Here is a 16,270-nt window from a genome sequence, read left to right on the forward strand (position 1 = left end):
CTTTTAAACAAAATTATTAAGTTTCTTTTGTAATATTCTTGTTGTCTAATTCTAGTTTTAAAATAAAACTATAAATAAAAATGCATAATTAGATATTAAACTACAAACAAAATACCATATTATTTCATAAATTTTTTTTATTATATATCTCTATTTATAATTTTATCTTTTAGTGTAAGATTTTATTAATTAATATTTCTGTAATATTTTTATATATGTGTTAGTTATTTATAAAAAAAAAATATGGATTTACATTAATTATGATAAATACAAGGACCATAGAGTAAAATACAAATAGTTCTGAAGTTAAGTTTGAAGTTTTGCTTTTGGAGAAAAACATCTTGAAACTTCAAATAGAGTTTTTGCAAACTTTAAAATAGAGAGTCTTTTGGAGATGCTCTGAGGGAGAACAAAATTAGAGTTTTTAAGATAAGTTTTTTAGTATGAAATATTAAGGGGAAAAATGGTATATTTATTGACAAAAATGGTATACAAATTATACGATTTGTTTTTCTCATCATCGTCTCATATCAAATATATATATATTTGGGGTTGAAGCATAAGAAAACTGTGTACGTAAAATAAATAATACATGGAATTATGTTTTTGACATTATTGGCTACTGAGCTGGGGAACTTTTGTTTCATAGTCGTCGACCACTTCAAGCTTAGCTTGTTGTGGTGCTTCTGTCGTTGTCACTGCCGGGATTTCACTTTGCTGACCTGGCATCATCTCCTCTAGACTAGGTCCCACACCTCCAAGCTGCCATTGACCAAAACATTAGTGTTCTAATATTTACTTAATTAGTGTAAAACAATTACTTTAAATTTAAATAAGAAAAAGACCTGGTTCATAGAAGGGAACAAGGCCGAAGATGAATATGCTTGGGCCCACTCAGAAAACATGTCACCGTTGTGATTGGTCACCTGACATTCGCTCATGTTGTTTTGGTTCGAACTTGAGCTACTACCTTGCAACAATGGGTCGTACATAGCCGATGATAATTCTCTGCCAATTTTTAATTAATTCGAGAAAAATGCATCATGTTATAAAGAAAATATACGAAATGAACATGTTTTGATGCTTTTGTTCAAAATAAAATAAATACTTTTGAAAGCTTAGAAAACTATTAATACCTGAGTTGATTAGAATGAGCCGATGCATCAAATAAATGGGACTGATTGTGCCCATTCTCAGGCAACCAACCTTCGACGACACCGTTTGCGAAAGGAACTGCAATGCCCTGTTGCATAGTAGATGCTTCGTATGAAGATAAATGGCTGCTTAAGAGATTTTCTCGTCGTTGGACAACATGTGTTAACGTGTCGAGAAGTTGCTTCTCACACACTTCATAATCCTCCATGCTTGTGAATCTTACTGGATCCGGTTCGTATCTCCTGCTCATATTAAGTTATACAAAAGGAATCATATTATTCAACTAACATTTTATAAAATTATCGCGCATTTAACATGTTTTCTGAAAATACCTTAGCTCTTCCTCTGCCATGTGGAGTTGTTGTTGTAATCTACACACTTCTTGCTCAAGTTCCTACGTTTTCCAATTAAAAGTTAAGCTAATTAAAGACAAATATATCAAAAAGTTTCATGGTTAATCGATGAATCGAACTTGAAGATTAATCACCTCGACATCGGATTTAATAGCTGCAGGGCTTTATTTAAATAGGTATACGGAAGAAATAACAGTCTGTCGTTAGATATTTATAAAGAAGAATATGTATGTTGTGATCAATAGAAAATATCAAATGGATTAAATAAGAAGGAAGTTTCGAACTTGGTGAGTTGTAGAGCGATGTCATTTTCAGTCTTGAGCTGCTGCAACATCCTTAGTAGATACTGTCACATAATAGCATTATTATTATTATTATTAGAAAAATACAAAATCGATCACATTTTGAGAAGAAAAAGAAAAACTAATTCAATAAGATTACTGGAACCTCTTTGCTTTGGATGTCCCTGGGAAAAGGAGGTCAAAAATATGAAATAATTAGTTTTTCTTATTGATTATTAGACCCAAATGACTATATGTAATGCAACAAAAAAATGATACATACGGGCGTCTGTCCTGGTCGGGAAAGACTAGAGCACTGAAAAAAAAGAAAAACAGAAGTAAAAAATTACGAACATATCTTGAATAGTGATGAAAGGAAGCTAGTGTTAATAGCTTACTTCTCTCTTTCTTGGTTAGAAAGATTAATAAACCTTGTGAAAACATCTTCGATCCTGAAGAGATAATTTTAACATTTTTATGATCATATGGTTCCATTTGTGTAATTGAAAATGATAATGGACCAAAAGGTTTGAAATGACATTTGATACCTAGTTTTGCCTGAAAAGAGGCTAAGACGATCGGAAGGAGAGAACATGATAAGAGCAATGTCGATGTCACAGAGAATCGACAGTTCATAAGCTTTCTTAATCAAACCATTTCTACGTTTTGAGAAGGTTACTTGTCGGTTCGTTGTGTTCTCAATTCTTTTGATCTCCAGTTTCACCCGACCCATATTGTTGGCAAAAACAAGAAGAGATTTTCTCTTCCAAATGGAATTTGATGTAGATGCTGATCAAGTAATATCCTCCAAGAGAGAGAAGAAAAAAAAAACATGTTGTAAGAGGATAGTTGTGTTAATATAGGGAAGGTGGAAGAAGGTGCATATATTTAGGCATTTTAGTAGGAACCAAAAATAGAATGGTTGACTTAGTTCATCTCTCTCTCCCCTCCCTTGTTAAGCCTCACACTTTTGGAGATATCTAAAGCTTACAAGAGCCTACATTAAAACTTATGGGGCTTGAATTAATTAGTTTGAAGACCAGATGATTTATGCATACAGTATATATATTTTTTGTTACAGGCTTCAGGTCTTTGTTGTATCATGTATGTATCGAAAGTGGTTCAGTTCCTGATCTTCACAGCTACTTTGTCCTCAAAGTTGTAATATTTGTTATAAATACAAAAAATGAGTACAAATGATTCAGTCTCACTGCAGGTCACAAAGCATTGATGTCTTCCAACTCGAATCAGTCAAATTGTAATGAATGTGCACAAAAAAAAATCCAACAAAAAGAGAGAAAGAGAGGTGTTCATCAAAACATCTTTATTGTGCCAAAACAGTCTTTGATTCATATGCGCATATTCTCAAGAAAGTCAGACAACCTATACAAAGACAGAATAACACAGCAGAGTTAACGTTTGAAAGTGACCGAAGAAACAAGAGACTTAACTTAAAGAGTGGTTGGAAAAGGCACAAAACAATTACCTTATCTCTTTAGCTATCACAGTCTGCCCATCTTCTGCATCCAGATGCCTTAGAACCACTTCCTCCAAACGACCATCATGAAATGCATGCTGCAAATCACACACCCCACCTTTTTGAGTTTTAAAGTTACAATCCATATAATAATAACACCATCAAATATTTTACCATTCCAATGGCAAAAAAATAGTCATAGTATTATAATCCACATACATCACCAAAGACTACTATGATCAACCATACCAATAACCATATGTATATATGACCTAAGAGGCGCTTAAGACTCTCACTTTAATTAGTAAACTTTAAAAACATGTTAATAGCTATCCTCCTCATCGGAGTCCACATCCAAGTTCATCAGTAACATCATCATATCCGTTGAAGTCATTTCATCATCATCGTCATCATCCGAATCTTCAAATCCAAAAGGACCATACTCTCCTTCTGACATAATGTTCTCCATCATATTAAAAAATGTACTAATGTCTGAGTAGTTAGACCCAGCGGAGGAGGGACTCGGACGCCTTGGAGGTGGCCTGTGGTATTTCCATGCATATGACCCTGGCTTCACAGTGTGCTGGAAGAAGGAACACAACAACATCCAATAAAAAGGACTAATCAAACTTCCTAAAAACACTCTCCTAAGGGTTCGTCAAATTAGAGATGACTCAAAACAGATAACCACAAAATGTTTATGAATGTAATCATCACTTCTTCAGAGATAACAAGAAACCAAAACTAATTTCAATATAGCAATCACATAGAGATAGTACCTTGTAGAAGCAACTTGTTCCGAACGGACAGTTCCCATCTCCGAAATTGAAGTGCTTACAATCAATTGACCTGGTAGAGAGACAGAAAAGTTATAAGCATTCACCATAAACAAAGAAACATTCATTAGAGCTTCTGAGATATGTTGTTACCTGAGCTTGTCCCTGTAGTTGTCCATGATCTCCTTTTTCTCTTCAGGATCCGAGAACCAGATGACACTAGGGACAACGAAGTAGGAGAGCTTGCGGCATATGGGGCAAGCCCTCAGCGTGCTGTTGACATCCATCCCAGTGGAAGGAGAGCTGCTGCGCCAGTTCCTGATGCATCCTATGCAGAAAGCGTGATCACACTCGGTGAGCAGCCCGAACTTGCGTTCGGCTGGAGTGGGCTTAGAGAGCACACGCTCCAAGCAGACGCAGCACTCCACGTCCTGGCTAAGCTTCAACGCTTCGAGCTGCTTGTGTTTCTTCTCGCACGCTTTCTTGTGCTCCTCGCGCTCCTCTGGTCTGAAGGGATGCAGGCAGCGTTTGGCGCAAGTCGGGCAGAGGTCTCCGTGGATGTGAGGGCACTGGTCGCCGCGTGGGCAGTCTCCGGCCGCGGCGTATGAGCAGATGGGTTTGTCTTCTGGGTTGGTTGGACCAGTGTTGTTGTTGTTGTTGGCCTGGTCGTCTAAGGAATCCAAAGTCCACGCTGGTGGTGGTGGTGATGATGCAGAGGGGGCTGAGGTTAAACCCCTTTCGGAAGATAGGTAGGTGCCAGGAGGCAGCAGAGCGGAGGAGGAAGCAGGAGGAGGGCGAGAAGGTTTGACATGTTCGTACCTGCATCTGCTTCCGTAAGAGCAGTTGCCTCTCTGGTAGAAAGTGCAAATCTATAGGATACAAAACCAAGTTCCAAGTTAATTAATTAATGAATAAATCATATAATATATTAGATGAAGAAGAAAGAGAGATTACATTATTTGAAGGATCCTTCCAGTCATGTGAGAACTCACAGTTGTCTCCTTTTAAGCAAGCTCCGTGCGCAAAGAACTTACAAAGGATTCTAATACACAAACACACAAAAGGAGTGAGATGAAACCATTCACAGGACTCGATTAATTCCAAAAATCAATACTTTTTTAAAAATCAAATTGCAATTAAGAAACACGTCTAGAATAGGGCAAAAGCAAGCACCTTTTCGACATCGGGAGGATCGGGAATCGAAAAGAGCAAAACTTTTTTTGATCGGAGGAGTGAGACAGCGTCACTGGGGGTAAGCTGAGATCAGTTTTGCCCCAGGAATCGAACTTAGGCTCTGACTCTGGCTCTGGCTCGGGAGAAGGAAGCGGGCGTTTAGTCTATTTCGTCAGGGCGTAGACAAGGCGGCGTAATCGTAAAAAGGGTGCGTTTTTCTCAGGATTCTTCTTCTTCTTCTTCCTTTTTATTTCAATTCTGAATTTAGGACAAAGGAGAGCTGTAGACGAATCCCGACCGTACACTCTCTTACAAGGACGCCGCGGTCTGATTATTATCATTAAACCTATTATCCTATTAAACACACAAATGTACAAGGCCCATTGAGCCCATCTTTCATTGTTATTAAACCCTTAGTATTATCCTATGTATAAAAATGTAAGGCCCGATGGGCCCAACTGGATGAAAAGGATCGCATTGTTGCCAGGGTTCATCAAACATAATGTATAACCTCTGTTAGAAGAAATGGAGTAGAATGTAAAATATCTTCATCAATGAACAACTGTGTACAGTGTTCAGTATATAAATATACAAGTATTCACTCCTTTACACCTATATACAAATATATATGTGCATATTTACATGTTTCTTAATAAAACCCGTTCGAGATTCTCCAGTGGCTGGTCAAGAAAATGGGAAGTATATACATAAAACAACTTAGCTGAAGTTACCAATCTCCATTTTTTTCTTTCTTAATTGTTCCTTGCCCATGGTACCTGTAAAATCCTGTAATCCAAAAATATTTCCAATGCAATGTGAAAAAAGTTCTCAGTTTTGTCTTTGGCGAAGAAAGCATGCTATTAAACAAGTATTCAGTTAATCTATTTTGTTAGTTTTAACTAATTAACATTTTAAATTTATTTTTTTGCAATTTTGATAATGCTGAATGTCATCATTTACAAAGCTAAATTTGTTACTTCATGTTCTGTTAATGACTTTTCCCGGTTAAAACTTTACAAATTGATATTAGCTGTGCAGTTCATTGAATCTCTGTTAGATTTGTATTCAATAAGCTATTGTCATGATTAAAATCTTCTTAATCTATTAGTTTAGTCATTGTCAAGCGTGGGTTGTACCTGAAATAAAAATGTTATAATTCATACCATCCAGTGTGGAAACCCTTATAGATTACTAATATTGCATTTAAAAATGTTTTGGTTGTTATCATTTGTTAATATAATTTGTACTAAAGGAACCCCCCAAAAATGTTTTCTTTTGGTTGCCTGATAGCGAGGGGAATCAAAATTTTAAATAGTATCATCAGAATTATTGTAGTCATTTTCTATTAAAGCATATTCCATTGCTTAGAGTATAAATCAATTATAAAACATGAATTCAACAAACCCTTTCTTTTAATATTCCGCTTGGAATATATTATTCCCGATAGAAAGAATCTCTTATTTCGAATAATCCGTTTCTAGATTCTATTTTAAAACAAAACAAGTAGTGTTAATAATATTGTGCTTTTATCACAATGTACGTCATTAGACCACCGCCGTCTGATTAGTTATTTACCAATGATACTTTAAAGTGATGTAATGATCAATCATCACTGATCATGAACTTTTCCATTCGTAATAAGAAAATATCAGACATACTATTTTTGATTCAAATTTTAATGCTGATAATTTTCCTCATTAGAAAACGAATATGTCCTTTTGATTCTATTATTTATGTGAAAGTATTTTATACAGAGTGCGACCCTTCCGAATGCCAAAAAGTTCAATTTTGCATCATCGTACAATAGAATATGTTTAGAAAACTACGGAAGCTGCTTTGTATTGGTTTGGTTCGTGTTAATCATGGAATATGGTAGACTTATGTTAGGATATGATTAACATGAATCTTAACCAGTTGGATAGCTTGCAATAACTAACTTCAACAAATATTACAAGTTAGTAACTGAATTTGGATGATAGTTGTCTATGAATCCATTAGAGAAGATTCTACTATTACAAACTTTTTGGAATTTTTGGATATGGATCTAGATTATGGTAAAGAAATGTTTAAGCAACGTGGAGCGTCGATCAAGGAACGCTTATAGACCGTCAGATGCAATCCTTTTGACGAAATCAAATCAACCATTTCTTAAAAGAAAATTCATCGTATTTTGTTATTAATTTTACCAATAAAAATAGCATTAAAAGGCGGCAAGTAGGTCCCATAACGATCTTTCCGACCATCCTATGTCTTTGGCCTGTCGTGTTCCTTCCTATTTAAACTCTTTTTCACACTCCAGAGTCTACCATATACAAACTGTAAGATAAGATTCATACATAGAGAGAGAGAGAGATTCAAACACAAACTCTTTTTCTCGATCAGAAGGTTCTAAGCAACGATGGACGCTTTTGATGGACTTCCTGATCCTATCGTCGTCGATATCTTGGACAAAGTCGGCGACGTCAAAACCTTGCTTCGTTGCAGTTCCCTCTCTAAGCGATTCTACTCGCTCGTCCCTCAGTCCGAGTCACTCTTCCTCCGTCTCGACCATGTCGTTTCCACCGAGTCACCACCCGATTCTCCCGTCAGCAATTTTTTAAAATCTTTATGCAAACCCTTTCACGGTTTGTTCTCTCTGTTTTCTAAACCAACCCCTACCACGAATCTTTCTCCGGTTATCCCTTCCAAGATTCTCTCCCGGTTCGACCGGATCAAGAACTTGGACATGGAGCTTCCCGGCGGCGATGTAAGTCTCGAGAAAGGCGCCGCCGTTAAGTGGAAAGCAGAGTTTGGTAAAACTCTCAAAACCTGCGTCGTCGTAGCGTTTCGCTCCGCCTCCACCGTGTCTTCTTCCTCCGACGGTGAGTCAGACGCCGAGTTCGTGACTGGTCTGAAAACGCGCGTGGAGTGGACGATAAACGCGTTGATGGCCGCGTCGACTCGTCACCACCTGATGAGCCGAGTCGTGAAGGAGCACAAGGAGATGGAGAGCTTAGTGATGCATGAAAGAGGAGGAGAAGGGACGGTAGTGATGAAATCCGAGGGGTTGAAAGAGTTTCGAAAGGCGGCGCGTGATCAAGAAGTCGAGGAGCGCGTGGAGAAAAAACAGAGGAGTGTGGTCCCGAGCGTGAGGATGAGCATGAGACACGCTCCGTCGCTTAAGCTAAAGAGTGGCATATGTTTAGAATCCGCAACGCTCGTGATCGTAAGGCCGAGCCAGGAATATTCTGACGTCGGAGATGATGAGCTGGCGACGGAGGCTTTCGCCGGGAGTTGTATGTACGGTGAAGCGGTCGCGGCTTTGTTGAAGCGTAGTAAGAACACCGTGGATATGAACTCGTTTTGATGGGGCCTTGTAATAACGGGCCTTGTTGGGGCCTTGTGAGAAATGTTTTTTCTTCTTCTTGCACGTGTGCAGTGTGTGCATGTTTATATCTTAATCTTATACTGTACAAAGTTGGCTTCAACGTTCTTCACTTATATTAGCATTTACCATTTTGGTCAATATGTCGAATCATATATGCGGATTTTGATTCTCTCGTGACCAAAAAGATACACAATAATATGGCATGAACTGTGCCGAAATGTCAGAAAATTTATATATATGAAGTTGTTGTACACATCTAACTTTCACTAACAAACTCTATCCTCAGATGATCACACATGTCCTGATGTACACTTAAGATTCACACACGCACACTTAAGCTTATACTATATAAACCTTTGTGCATTCGGTTCATAGAACTAATGAGAAATCAAGTATTCAGTCACTATTAACTAAGAATATTAACTAAGAGTATTCGTTCAACTGTCTACATCTTGCCTTTTCATAAAAAAAAAAAACTGTCTATATCTGCGTATTTGTTTTGTTATCGAATGTAAAAGTCATTACAAATAAAATCGCAATTCATTCGAGTTTCTTTTATTGGTTTTAAAGTGGGATTAGGTTGAAATGAGCGACAAAACATTATCTCAGTGGACATGTTGAGATACTTCATCCAAAGTTCAAAAGGACTTGGACCAATTAGTATGCCAGTTGATTTTAGTTACATTTCTAACCTTCAAAAACAGTTTCGTTTGTTTTTAATTTTTATCCTAAATGCGATATCAAACATGCACCATGTGTTGTTATGCTTCTTCATTTTTGTTATTTAATTTAGAATTGATGAATGTTATAATTCTTCATTATTGTATGGGTTAGTTTGCTAGACACGACAAAAGCTGGAGACCATGATTTAGTGGCAAAATCTTAAACGTGTGGGATCTTGATTAAATAAATATAGTGACATTTCAATCCGATCATATGGTTTTATTAAATATTAACATGATATCATGTTAATTTTATTCGATGAGCATGTAGTAATGTTCAATTATTTACGAATTTGCGACGCATATATCTACTCTGATAAGGATGATGACTACTTATATAAAATCTATTATCTCTAGCATTATGGAATACATTAGATAATAGAGTTTTTAACGTCGTTCAAGAAAAAAGAGAGGGACTTGATGAAACATTTTATCTTAGTGTTTAGCAACAACAACAAAAATATTAAATCTAAGTTATGAATGGTTGAATAAAAATAACAGTTCAGCAAAACTGAATGACGAAAAATTTATGTGGAATTAATCATTATGGTCTTCGATTGGTTAGGAAACATAAATAATTGTTTACACGTTAAAAAACGTACGAACTTATTTATTTTCTTACTATGACGACCTTTGAAATGAGTTTGAAGTACCTAATATTGGTCTTAGATTACTTTTATACAAGGCATAAAGAAGTGACAAATAATAGATTCTGATATATCATTAGGAACACCTAATAAAATCTGGTAACCATTGTTGTAGCCACTAAGTGGCATCATGACCAAAATGACTTTGTTGATTAGCCATTGACATAATAATTTAATCACGTACATTACTATAAATTTCAAAGCAGTGGAAGTATATAAACATGGGGTTTGTAAGACTAAAAATGTGGTCCATACATGTTACATGATTACCAATAAACTTTTGCTCTCTGACACAAATATTAACAGAGCATCTCTTATAGATCTATAACTAATCCGTGTTAGTGTGGAGTTTAGCTGAAACTATAACCCATAGGTACAAATGTGTTTAAATCAAATTTGTTAAACTATAACTGTTAGGTTAGGTAGACCCTTAAATTGATATATATGCGATCTTTGATCAATTATTTATCTTATGTGCTTGTTGAGCTAAATAATTTAAGATCATTTTTAGTTTGGCTGTTTTATTTGGTAATTTATGCATACTAGTTGCACATATAGCCAAGGAAACTTGGAGTTCAAGATCCTCTGTTTCGATGTCCAAGCCGGAAGAAATGATCTTTGTTCTTGATCATTAATCCCTTTGTAAAACTGTTTTTTTTTGTGAGTTGTGTAACTTGTACGTAAAATTTTCTAATATTAGCATTCCTGTGAATAAATTTGAGATGCTGTGAGTTACAAAAATCCAATTGCATATTCCACTGAAGTTCATAGCCCAAATCTTTAGAAACTTCCTTACTCAAGACTTTGTCCCGAGAGCCGTCCTCAGTTCAGATCGTGCGTGAACTCATCTCTGTTTCTCATTTTGATATTCTAATTCAATGCCAACTTTTGTCACCAATGTACATAACCAATTCAAGTTTTGAGACTTTCAATTTCAACCCTAACTTCTGATTGGAGAGTGGCTAAATATTCTGTGGAATGAAACAGGGTTCACTTCATGCCGCACTTAAGTCATAAGGCGTCACTCGTTTCTACGTAACAATTTTTATTGTAAAAGAATATTTCAAGAAAAATCTTGCGGAATTGAAGATCAAAATAGCTTCCAAATATGCTGCTTTTTTTCTTCTCCCCCAAGTTTGTTCTATGAATAAACTCAAACTTACTTACTTGATCTCTATAAGGCAATGTGTACTTCTAGACAAAGCTCTCTTATTGTTGTTGTTTTATGTTGTGGTGGATCATGTTCTCGATACTGATTTCGTCTTATGATTTTTTTTGGTTCTGGGTCTGCCAGTACCTATATTAGATTTTGATTCTCTAATTTAAGATGTTTCTTTAACAAAAAAATGCCTGCAACAAAAATTAGTTCTTCAAACTGTCTTGTTATAAAATTCTGAATTTTATTTTCAGTCTCAATGTTGTGGAACACATTTGTGATAGATCAATAAAATTTTAGTGTTTTTCTAGATTCTATTAATCTTGCATTATTATGATAACTAGATGCTTCGTTCGCGCTACGCGCGGAAAATGTTTGAGTCTTAATAAGTTTGAGATTGGAAATTCTGGATATAGATATAAATCATGTTAATTTAGTACAAAAGAGTGTTCGACAGATGGTGTCATCATCAACCGGTTGATCACCGAAAGGGTAAACTGGAACACATACCCTTGAATAAGAGCACCCTCATCGTTGTAGGGTTTGTTTGAGATGAACTCTCTCACAACCCTAGAGTAGAATGGATGCACATGCATCACAGTGTAAGACCAACCTATGCTATTGATCATCCTAAACACTTCGTCTACAAAACGGAATTCTTAGGATCCAGAGAACCCTGAACTACAAACCTTCAGAGACAAAGAGAGCGATACCCGATAGCGGCTTTCTCATTATGATGAACGGTACTTGAGATCGGAAGTGATACTATTCTCTGATTGAGGAATCGACCTCGCTGAACCTCTGACGCCGGGGTCAATCAGAAGAAGAACGACTTTGCTCAGTCATGGCGGAAGAGATTTGCTGCGAACACAGTGGAGAGATAGAAGAAGAAGATTCACGAGTTTCCCTCGTTAAAAGGAAGAAGAAACATTCAAACGTTCTTAATTGATGTTATTGACAATTCCCAGTGAATTCGGGCTGCTGAGTATATGTAATATGTCTGCAGTAGAGTTTTCAAAGTATGTCTTCACTCTATTGGTAGAGTAACCTTCGTATCCTTGGCCAGGGTTCGATCTCTCTTCCCAAGATATTTAATCCGCCAATTTCGCAATTAAAATTTTGTTTACATAGTAATGATGCCAATTATATGTACTATGTTTGTAAAAAAGTTTGCAATGTGTGTCTTCTATCTAGTGATAGTGTAGCCCTCACATATTCTACTGGACCAGGGTTCAAACTACCCCATGAACATATTTTTAATCTCTGCCATTTTCGCAATTAAAATTTTGTTTATATAGTACTCATACTAAATACTTCATCGGTTTAAAATGATTTAAAACAATCCGTCTCTCATGTAATATTACATTATCATTGAATTTATATAAGGTAATTTTACGCTGATTTTGATTTGCTAAAAGTTATTGATAATAGATTACTGAATTTTGATAGGATCAACCTGTAAACAAAATTATTTATTCTATGTTTATGTTACATCATTTGATTTAAAAAAAAATATATTTGTAAAATCAGATCATTTCTTTTGAAAGAATATTATAATGTTCTGTTTGGAATACCATTAATTCATATTTCATTTCACTTTTTATGTGTAAACATATTTAAAGTTTATATTAATCAAATGGTATCAGTTGAAGAAATGAAAAAAATAGAAAAGTTTACATTCGTCTTATAGTAATCATGTTTAAATATATTTATTAGAAATTCGAATACTCTGCTTTTGCTAAGGTTTTAATTTTCTTGTGCTCTATGTATATCATATTTTTTATACATAATCTGGCTACACTTATAAATTGTTTTTTCATAAATGTGTCATAAATTAGTGCCCGATTAAAATGATTTAATATTTTAAATTTATAAGTTATTCTTCATATTCAATATCAGCTTTTTGGGATTTACTAGTTTGTATAAAAATCATCTACGGCAATATAAAAAATGTGAGACTTGCCGTATTACTAAAAAGTTCGAAACAATAAGAATGTCTGAAAATGAAAATATAATAAATATTTATTGCAGAAAGTGTAATATTAATCTTTGAGTAATGAAGAATAATGCTGGAGACTTTTGCTCACTGGTTAGATAACCACTCCAAGAGTGATTACTAAATTTGTTTCTCCGGAAGAAGCAGTAGTTATGGCGAGAATCAGTTTCCTTATAGTTACGTAAGAATAAAAATATTAGAGATGTGTGTGTGTTTCAGACTCTACAAATATGTTTGAAAGATTTATAAAAAGACACCAAAGGGAAGCATAGTGAATGTCCATACTGTGACTGATGATTGAAACAGCAATAAAGGAGTTTGTGAGCAGGGTATAGTGGTGTAAGTTCTACTTACAATCTGTAGAACATTTTTATGTATATGAGACGACACTGCTAGCCATTCCTTGTATAGTATCACTAATCCTTATTCTGCCTCTAAATCCACTGATGGGCTTAATATTCTCATCAAAGTGAAACCGAGTCAATATAACACTAATCCAAACACTGTAGAATGTAAATTGCTCATAAGGATAAGTAAAAAAACCATATAATGAAAATTGTATCCAAAAACTTAAATATAAAAGGTCAAATCCACAAGTTTGAAATGAAAAGAACACAAAGCCATTAGGGAAACATAAAAACACAACTTGAACTGCAGCAAAAACAATCACTGCATAATAAGATAAGTAGAAACCACATTAGCCAACTCTCTGAGCGCTTTGCTTGACCTGACTCAAGGATCTCAGCGGCTTTTCTAGCCCTATCAGCTGCAGTACTTCCAGAGCTTCCTGAAGAACCAGATTCTTCACCTACAGTCGACGGAAGTGGGGCCTCTAGTGGGAGTATCTTGGTGACAGTTATGGTCTGAGTCTTCCTGTCAGATTATGATCTGAGACTTTCACAATGAACTTGCGTGTCTGTCCTATTGTATCAAGTAAAGCTTGCGGAACAGGCACGCAGTGATCAGCTCCTACTCCATCATTAGCCTAACATCCAAGCAAAATGTACATGAGTTGAGATAATATATGAGTCGGTGATGCTCGAACTATTTTCCCGTAATAATATATAGACAGTCTGAAATTACTTCAAAATAATTAGCAACTAATTCTGCTGCATGTTTCCCAGTCAACTCCTTGCCAGCATCACCAAGAATGACAAAAACTGCTTGCTCACTCTTATCATACACAGAAATCCTCGTGAGATACCTACAACGAAATAAGATTAGCTACTCACGCCGATAAAAACATAGATGAGACTGAGACTCAGTACTTACTGAGGTACGCCTGTGACCTCACTCTTCCCACACTTCTTATCGTTGCAAATCAGAGAAGTAGGCCCTTTGTCCGCCTTGCTATTACAACCACCACAGGAGATGTATTACCAAGTAGAACCCTGTACAACATCATCTATGGTTTCTGTGCACTCAAACCAAGCAATCGATGAAAATATAAAATGAAACTTAATAAGTACCCAAGGATATGGAAACGAAAGTAAAAACAAATTAACTCTAGTACCTTAGAAGCTTCTTGCTTGATGTAAGAGAATAACTCTTCAAGAGTCACTGTCTCAGGCTTAGTGACAACCTCAGTAGCAATCCTATTAGCAATTTCGGAGTTGGAACTCAACCTGAGAAAAAGACAGGAGCCAAAATATGTTAGAAATGACACATGAAACGTACATGAACAAATTATTGAATACACAGATGCATACCATCAAGATAATCCTTGGAAGGCTGATCATCGGCATCCATAAACACACGAGACGATGACAAAGAAGTGAGAGCAAGGGTTCTTGTTAATAAAAAATGAACCGATGTGATTAACCATAACATGCATTGCCACTGCCTCATCTAACAACAAAGAATAACCTAATACAGTTCCAACTCAATTACTACAACTATGCTCTGAATATGAGTAGGACGTCTAGTAGGGAATCCTAACCTCCGAGATGTATAGGGAGGGTTCACAGTGGTGACCAAAAGAACGCTTGGGATGCTTCCATACGACTTGAATTTCTTGCAGAAGTCGGCTGCAGCCTTGTCCCACAGATAAGAGCTTCATCACCTCTGCATAACAAAAAAAGAAACATGTGTTAAAAATAACAAATAAAACAATGAGAGCGATTAACAGAAGGACAAACTTACTCATGTGTCTGAACATGAACACATAGATCCGCTTCTCTGCTATGTCAACTTTGTCAAGAATCATATGGTCCGTGATAGTCCGTCCGTCCATTCACCAGCTTCATATGGGCAACATAATCTGAGATAGAACAATTTAAATCCGCAGACATCAAACATAAAACTCTAATAATATACAAAACGTGTCTAGACTCAAACATGTGTTACCATAAAATAAAGATCACCCTTGGAGTCACAGTTGGCCTTAAATCCTCATAGCTGTACCTGTATAAAATGAAAATAATCACCCACACAAAGAAGAAGTTTAAAGAGAATTGAGACAGTGATTTGATCAGCAATGAGTTTTTAGATGATTTTTCTAATTAGAGAATTTTAAGGTTTTAGACAAACCAGCTAAAAATCACCTAAATCCATTGGATTTGTGTTTTATTTTTTATTTTTGATTTTGGAACTTTACTAAAATACTATGAAATCACTTGATAACCTTGAAACTCCACAATTAAATATTTTCAATAAGGATTTCAGATTACTTTATAAAATGTCTAGTTCAATAACAATTTAAATAAATTTTAAAATTGATGTTGAATAAAATTGAATTTATCATTTTAATAAAAAATCTAAATTTTTAGTTTAATGCACCCCCTAAGTATTTTCTCTCAGTCTATTAAACACATTTATGACAAAATAAAATGTCAGGTCAAACAAAAGAAATACCAAAATCCTCAAAAAAGCATATTGACTGCTGACTAGATTTTATTGCCATTATTGGTAGAGTTTTTAAAAAAAAAATATTTTATGTCATTTAATCAACTTTTAAATGAAGCATAAGAAAAACATTTAAAACTACGATGTTTTTTAAAAACTATGATGTATGGCTATGTGACTTTTTCATTTATATTTTCATGGTACAATGTTAATCTCTTAAATATTTTAAAATAGTTAAAATAATTTTATATTATTAATACATTTTATCAAATAATGTTAAAAACATAGAGTATTGCAGACGACATAACTTGGTCCCATACTTA

The 16,270-nt window shown here is 35.4% G+C and overlaps 3 protein-coding genes and 1 long non-coding RNA gene across 10 annotated transcripts; 1 reads left to right on the plus strand and 3 right to left on the minus strand.

The window, feature by feature from the left end:
- Positions 1-561: 561 nt before the first annotated feature.
- Positions 562-2,544, minus strand: LOC108822381 (agamous-like MADS-box protein AGL104). The gene is made up of 10 exons (XM_018595437.2): positions 2,338-2,544; positions 2,188-2,241; positions 2,073-2,105; positions 1,956-1,974; positions 1,793-1,854; positions 1,643-1,670; positions 1,488-1,549; positions 1,137-1,397; positions 846-1,008; positions 562-762 (listed from the first exon to the last, which is right to left on the minus strand). The coding sequence occupies exons 1-10, from the start codon at positions 2,520-2,522 to the stop codon at positions 613-615; spliced, it is 1,017 nt and encodes a 338-aa protein (XP_018450939.1). The 5' UTR covers positions 2,523-2,544; the 3' UTR covers positions 562-612.
- Positions 2,545-2,924: 380 nt separating this feature from the next.
- Positions 2,925-5,537, minus strand: LOC108822380 (putative RING-type E3 ubiquitin transferase C3H69). 2 transcript variants are annotated; one of them, XR_001944859.2, is made up of 7 exons: positions 5,216-5,537; positions 4,997-5,084; positions 4,196-4,911; positions 4,046-4,115; positions 3,563-3,849; positions 3,276-3,364; positions 2,925-3,172 (listed from the first exon to the last, which is right to left on the minus strand). XR_001944859.2 is itself a non-coding variant. In XM_018595436.2 (6 exons), exons 1-6 carry the CDS (start codon positions 5,224-5,226, stop codon positions 3,139-3,141), a joined length of 1,008 nt encoding a protein of 335 aa, XP_018450938.1. In that variant the 5' UTR covers positions 5,227-5,534; the 3' UTR covers positions 2,925-3,138. The 2 variants fall into 2 exon arrangements, 1 of the variants encoding a protein (XP_018450938.1); XM_018595436.2 differs by lacking the exon at positions 3,563-3,849 and having other exon boundaries at positions 5,216-5,534.
- A 1,951-nt stretch (positions 5,538-7,488) lies between these two features.
- On the plus strand, positions 7,489-8,755 carry LOC108822382 (F-box protein AUF2-like). Its single transcript, XM_018595438.2, has one exon. It carries the CDS (start codon positions 7,614-7,616, stop codon positions 8,559-8,561), a length of 948 nt encoding a protein of 315 aa, XP_018450940.2. The 5' UTR covers positions 7,489-7,613; the 3' UTR covers positions 8,562-8,755.
- A 4,865-nt stretch (positions 8,756-13,620) lies between these two features.
- Positions 13,621-15,504, minus strand: LOC130498623 (uncharacterized). 6 transcript variants are annotated; one of them, XR_008937511.1, is made up of 8 exons: positions 15,450-15,504; positions 15,246-15,363; positions 15,043-15,167; positions 14,813-14,834; positions 14,617-14,728; positions 14,376-14,517; positions 14,187-14,307; positions 13,621-14,088 (listed from the first exon to the last, which is right to left on the minus strand). It is a non-coding gene; the product is annotated as an uncharacterized LOC130498623 (long non-coding RNA). The 6 variants fall into 6 exon arrangements; XR_008937513.1 differs by having other exon boundaries at positions 14,813-14,892; XR_008937514.1 differs by having other exon boundaries at positions 14,376-14,494; positions 14,813-14,951.
- Between the last annotated feature and the right edge of the window lie 766 nt (positions 15,505-16,270).

This window comes from Raphanus sativus, chromosome 8, assembly GCF_000801105.2.
Source record: "Raphanus sativus cultivar WK10039 chromosome 8, ASM80110v3, whole genome shotgun sequence".
Taxonomy (NCBI): Eukaryota; Viridiplantae; Streptophyta; class Magnoliopsida; order Brassicales; family Brassicaceae; genus Raphanus; species Raphanus sativus.

What these genes read in the sequence shown, in the direction of transcription:
- LOC108822381 (XM_018595437.2), bottom strand. Translation starts at nt 2,522, where the DNA reads ATGGGTCGGGTGAAACTGGAGATCAAAAGAATTGAGAACACAACGAAC. An exon ending in TCTAACCAAGAAAGAGAGAA is followed by an intron (nt 2,106 to 2,187) that starts GTAAGCTATTAA and finishes CTTTTTTTTCAG; the next exon opens with TGCTCTAGTCTTTCCCGACC. An exon ending in ATCGCTCTACAACTCACCAA is followed by an intron (nt 1,671 to 1,792) that starts GTTCGAAACTTC and finishes ATTTAAATAAAG; the next exon opens with CCCTGCAGCTATTAAATCCG.
- LOC108822382 (XM_018595438.2), top strand. Translation starts at nt 7,614, where the DNA reads ATGGACGCTTTTGATGGACTTCCTGATCCTATCGTCGTCGATATCTTG.
- LOC108822380 (XM_018595436.2), bottom strand. An exon ending in GGAAGGATCCTTCAAATAAT is followed by an intron (nt 4,912 to 4,996) that starts GTAATCTCTCTT and finishes TGTATCCTATAG; the next exon opens with ATTTGCACTTTCTACCAGAG. An exon ending in AACTACAGGGACAAGCTCAG is followed by an intron (nt 4,116 to 4,195) that starts GTAACAACATAT and finishes TCTCTCTACCAG; the next exon opens with GTCAATTGATTGTAAGCACT.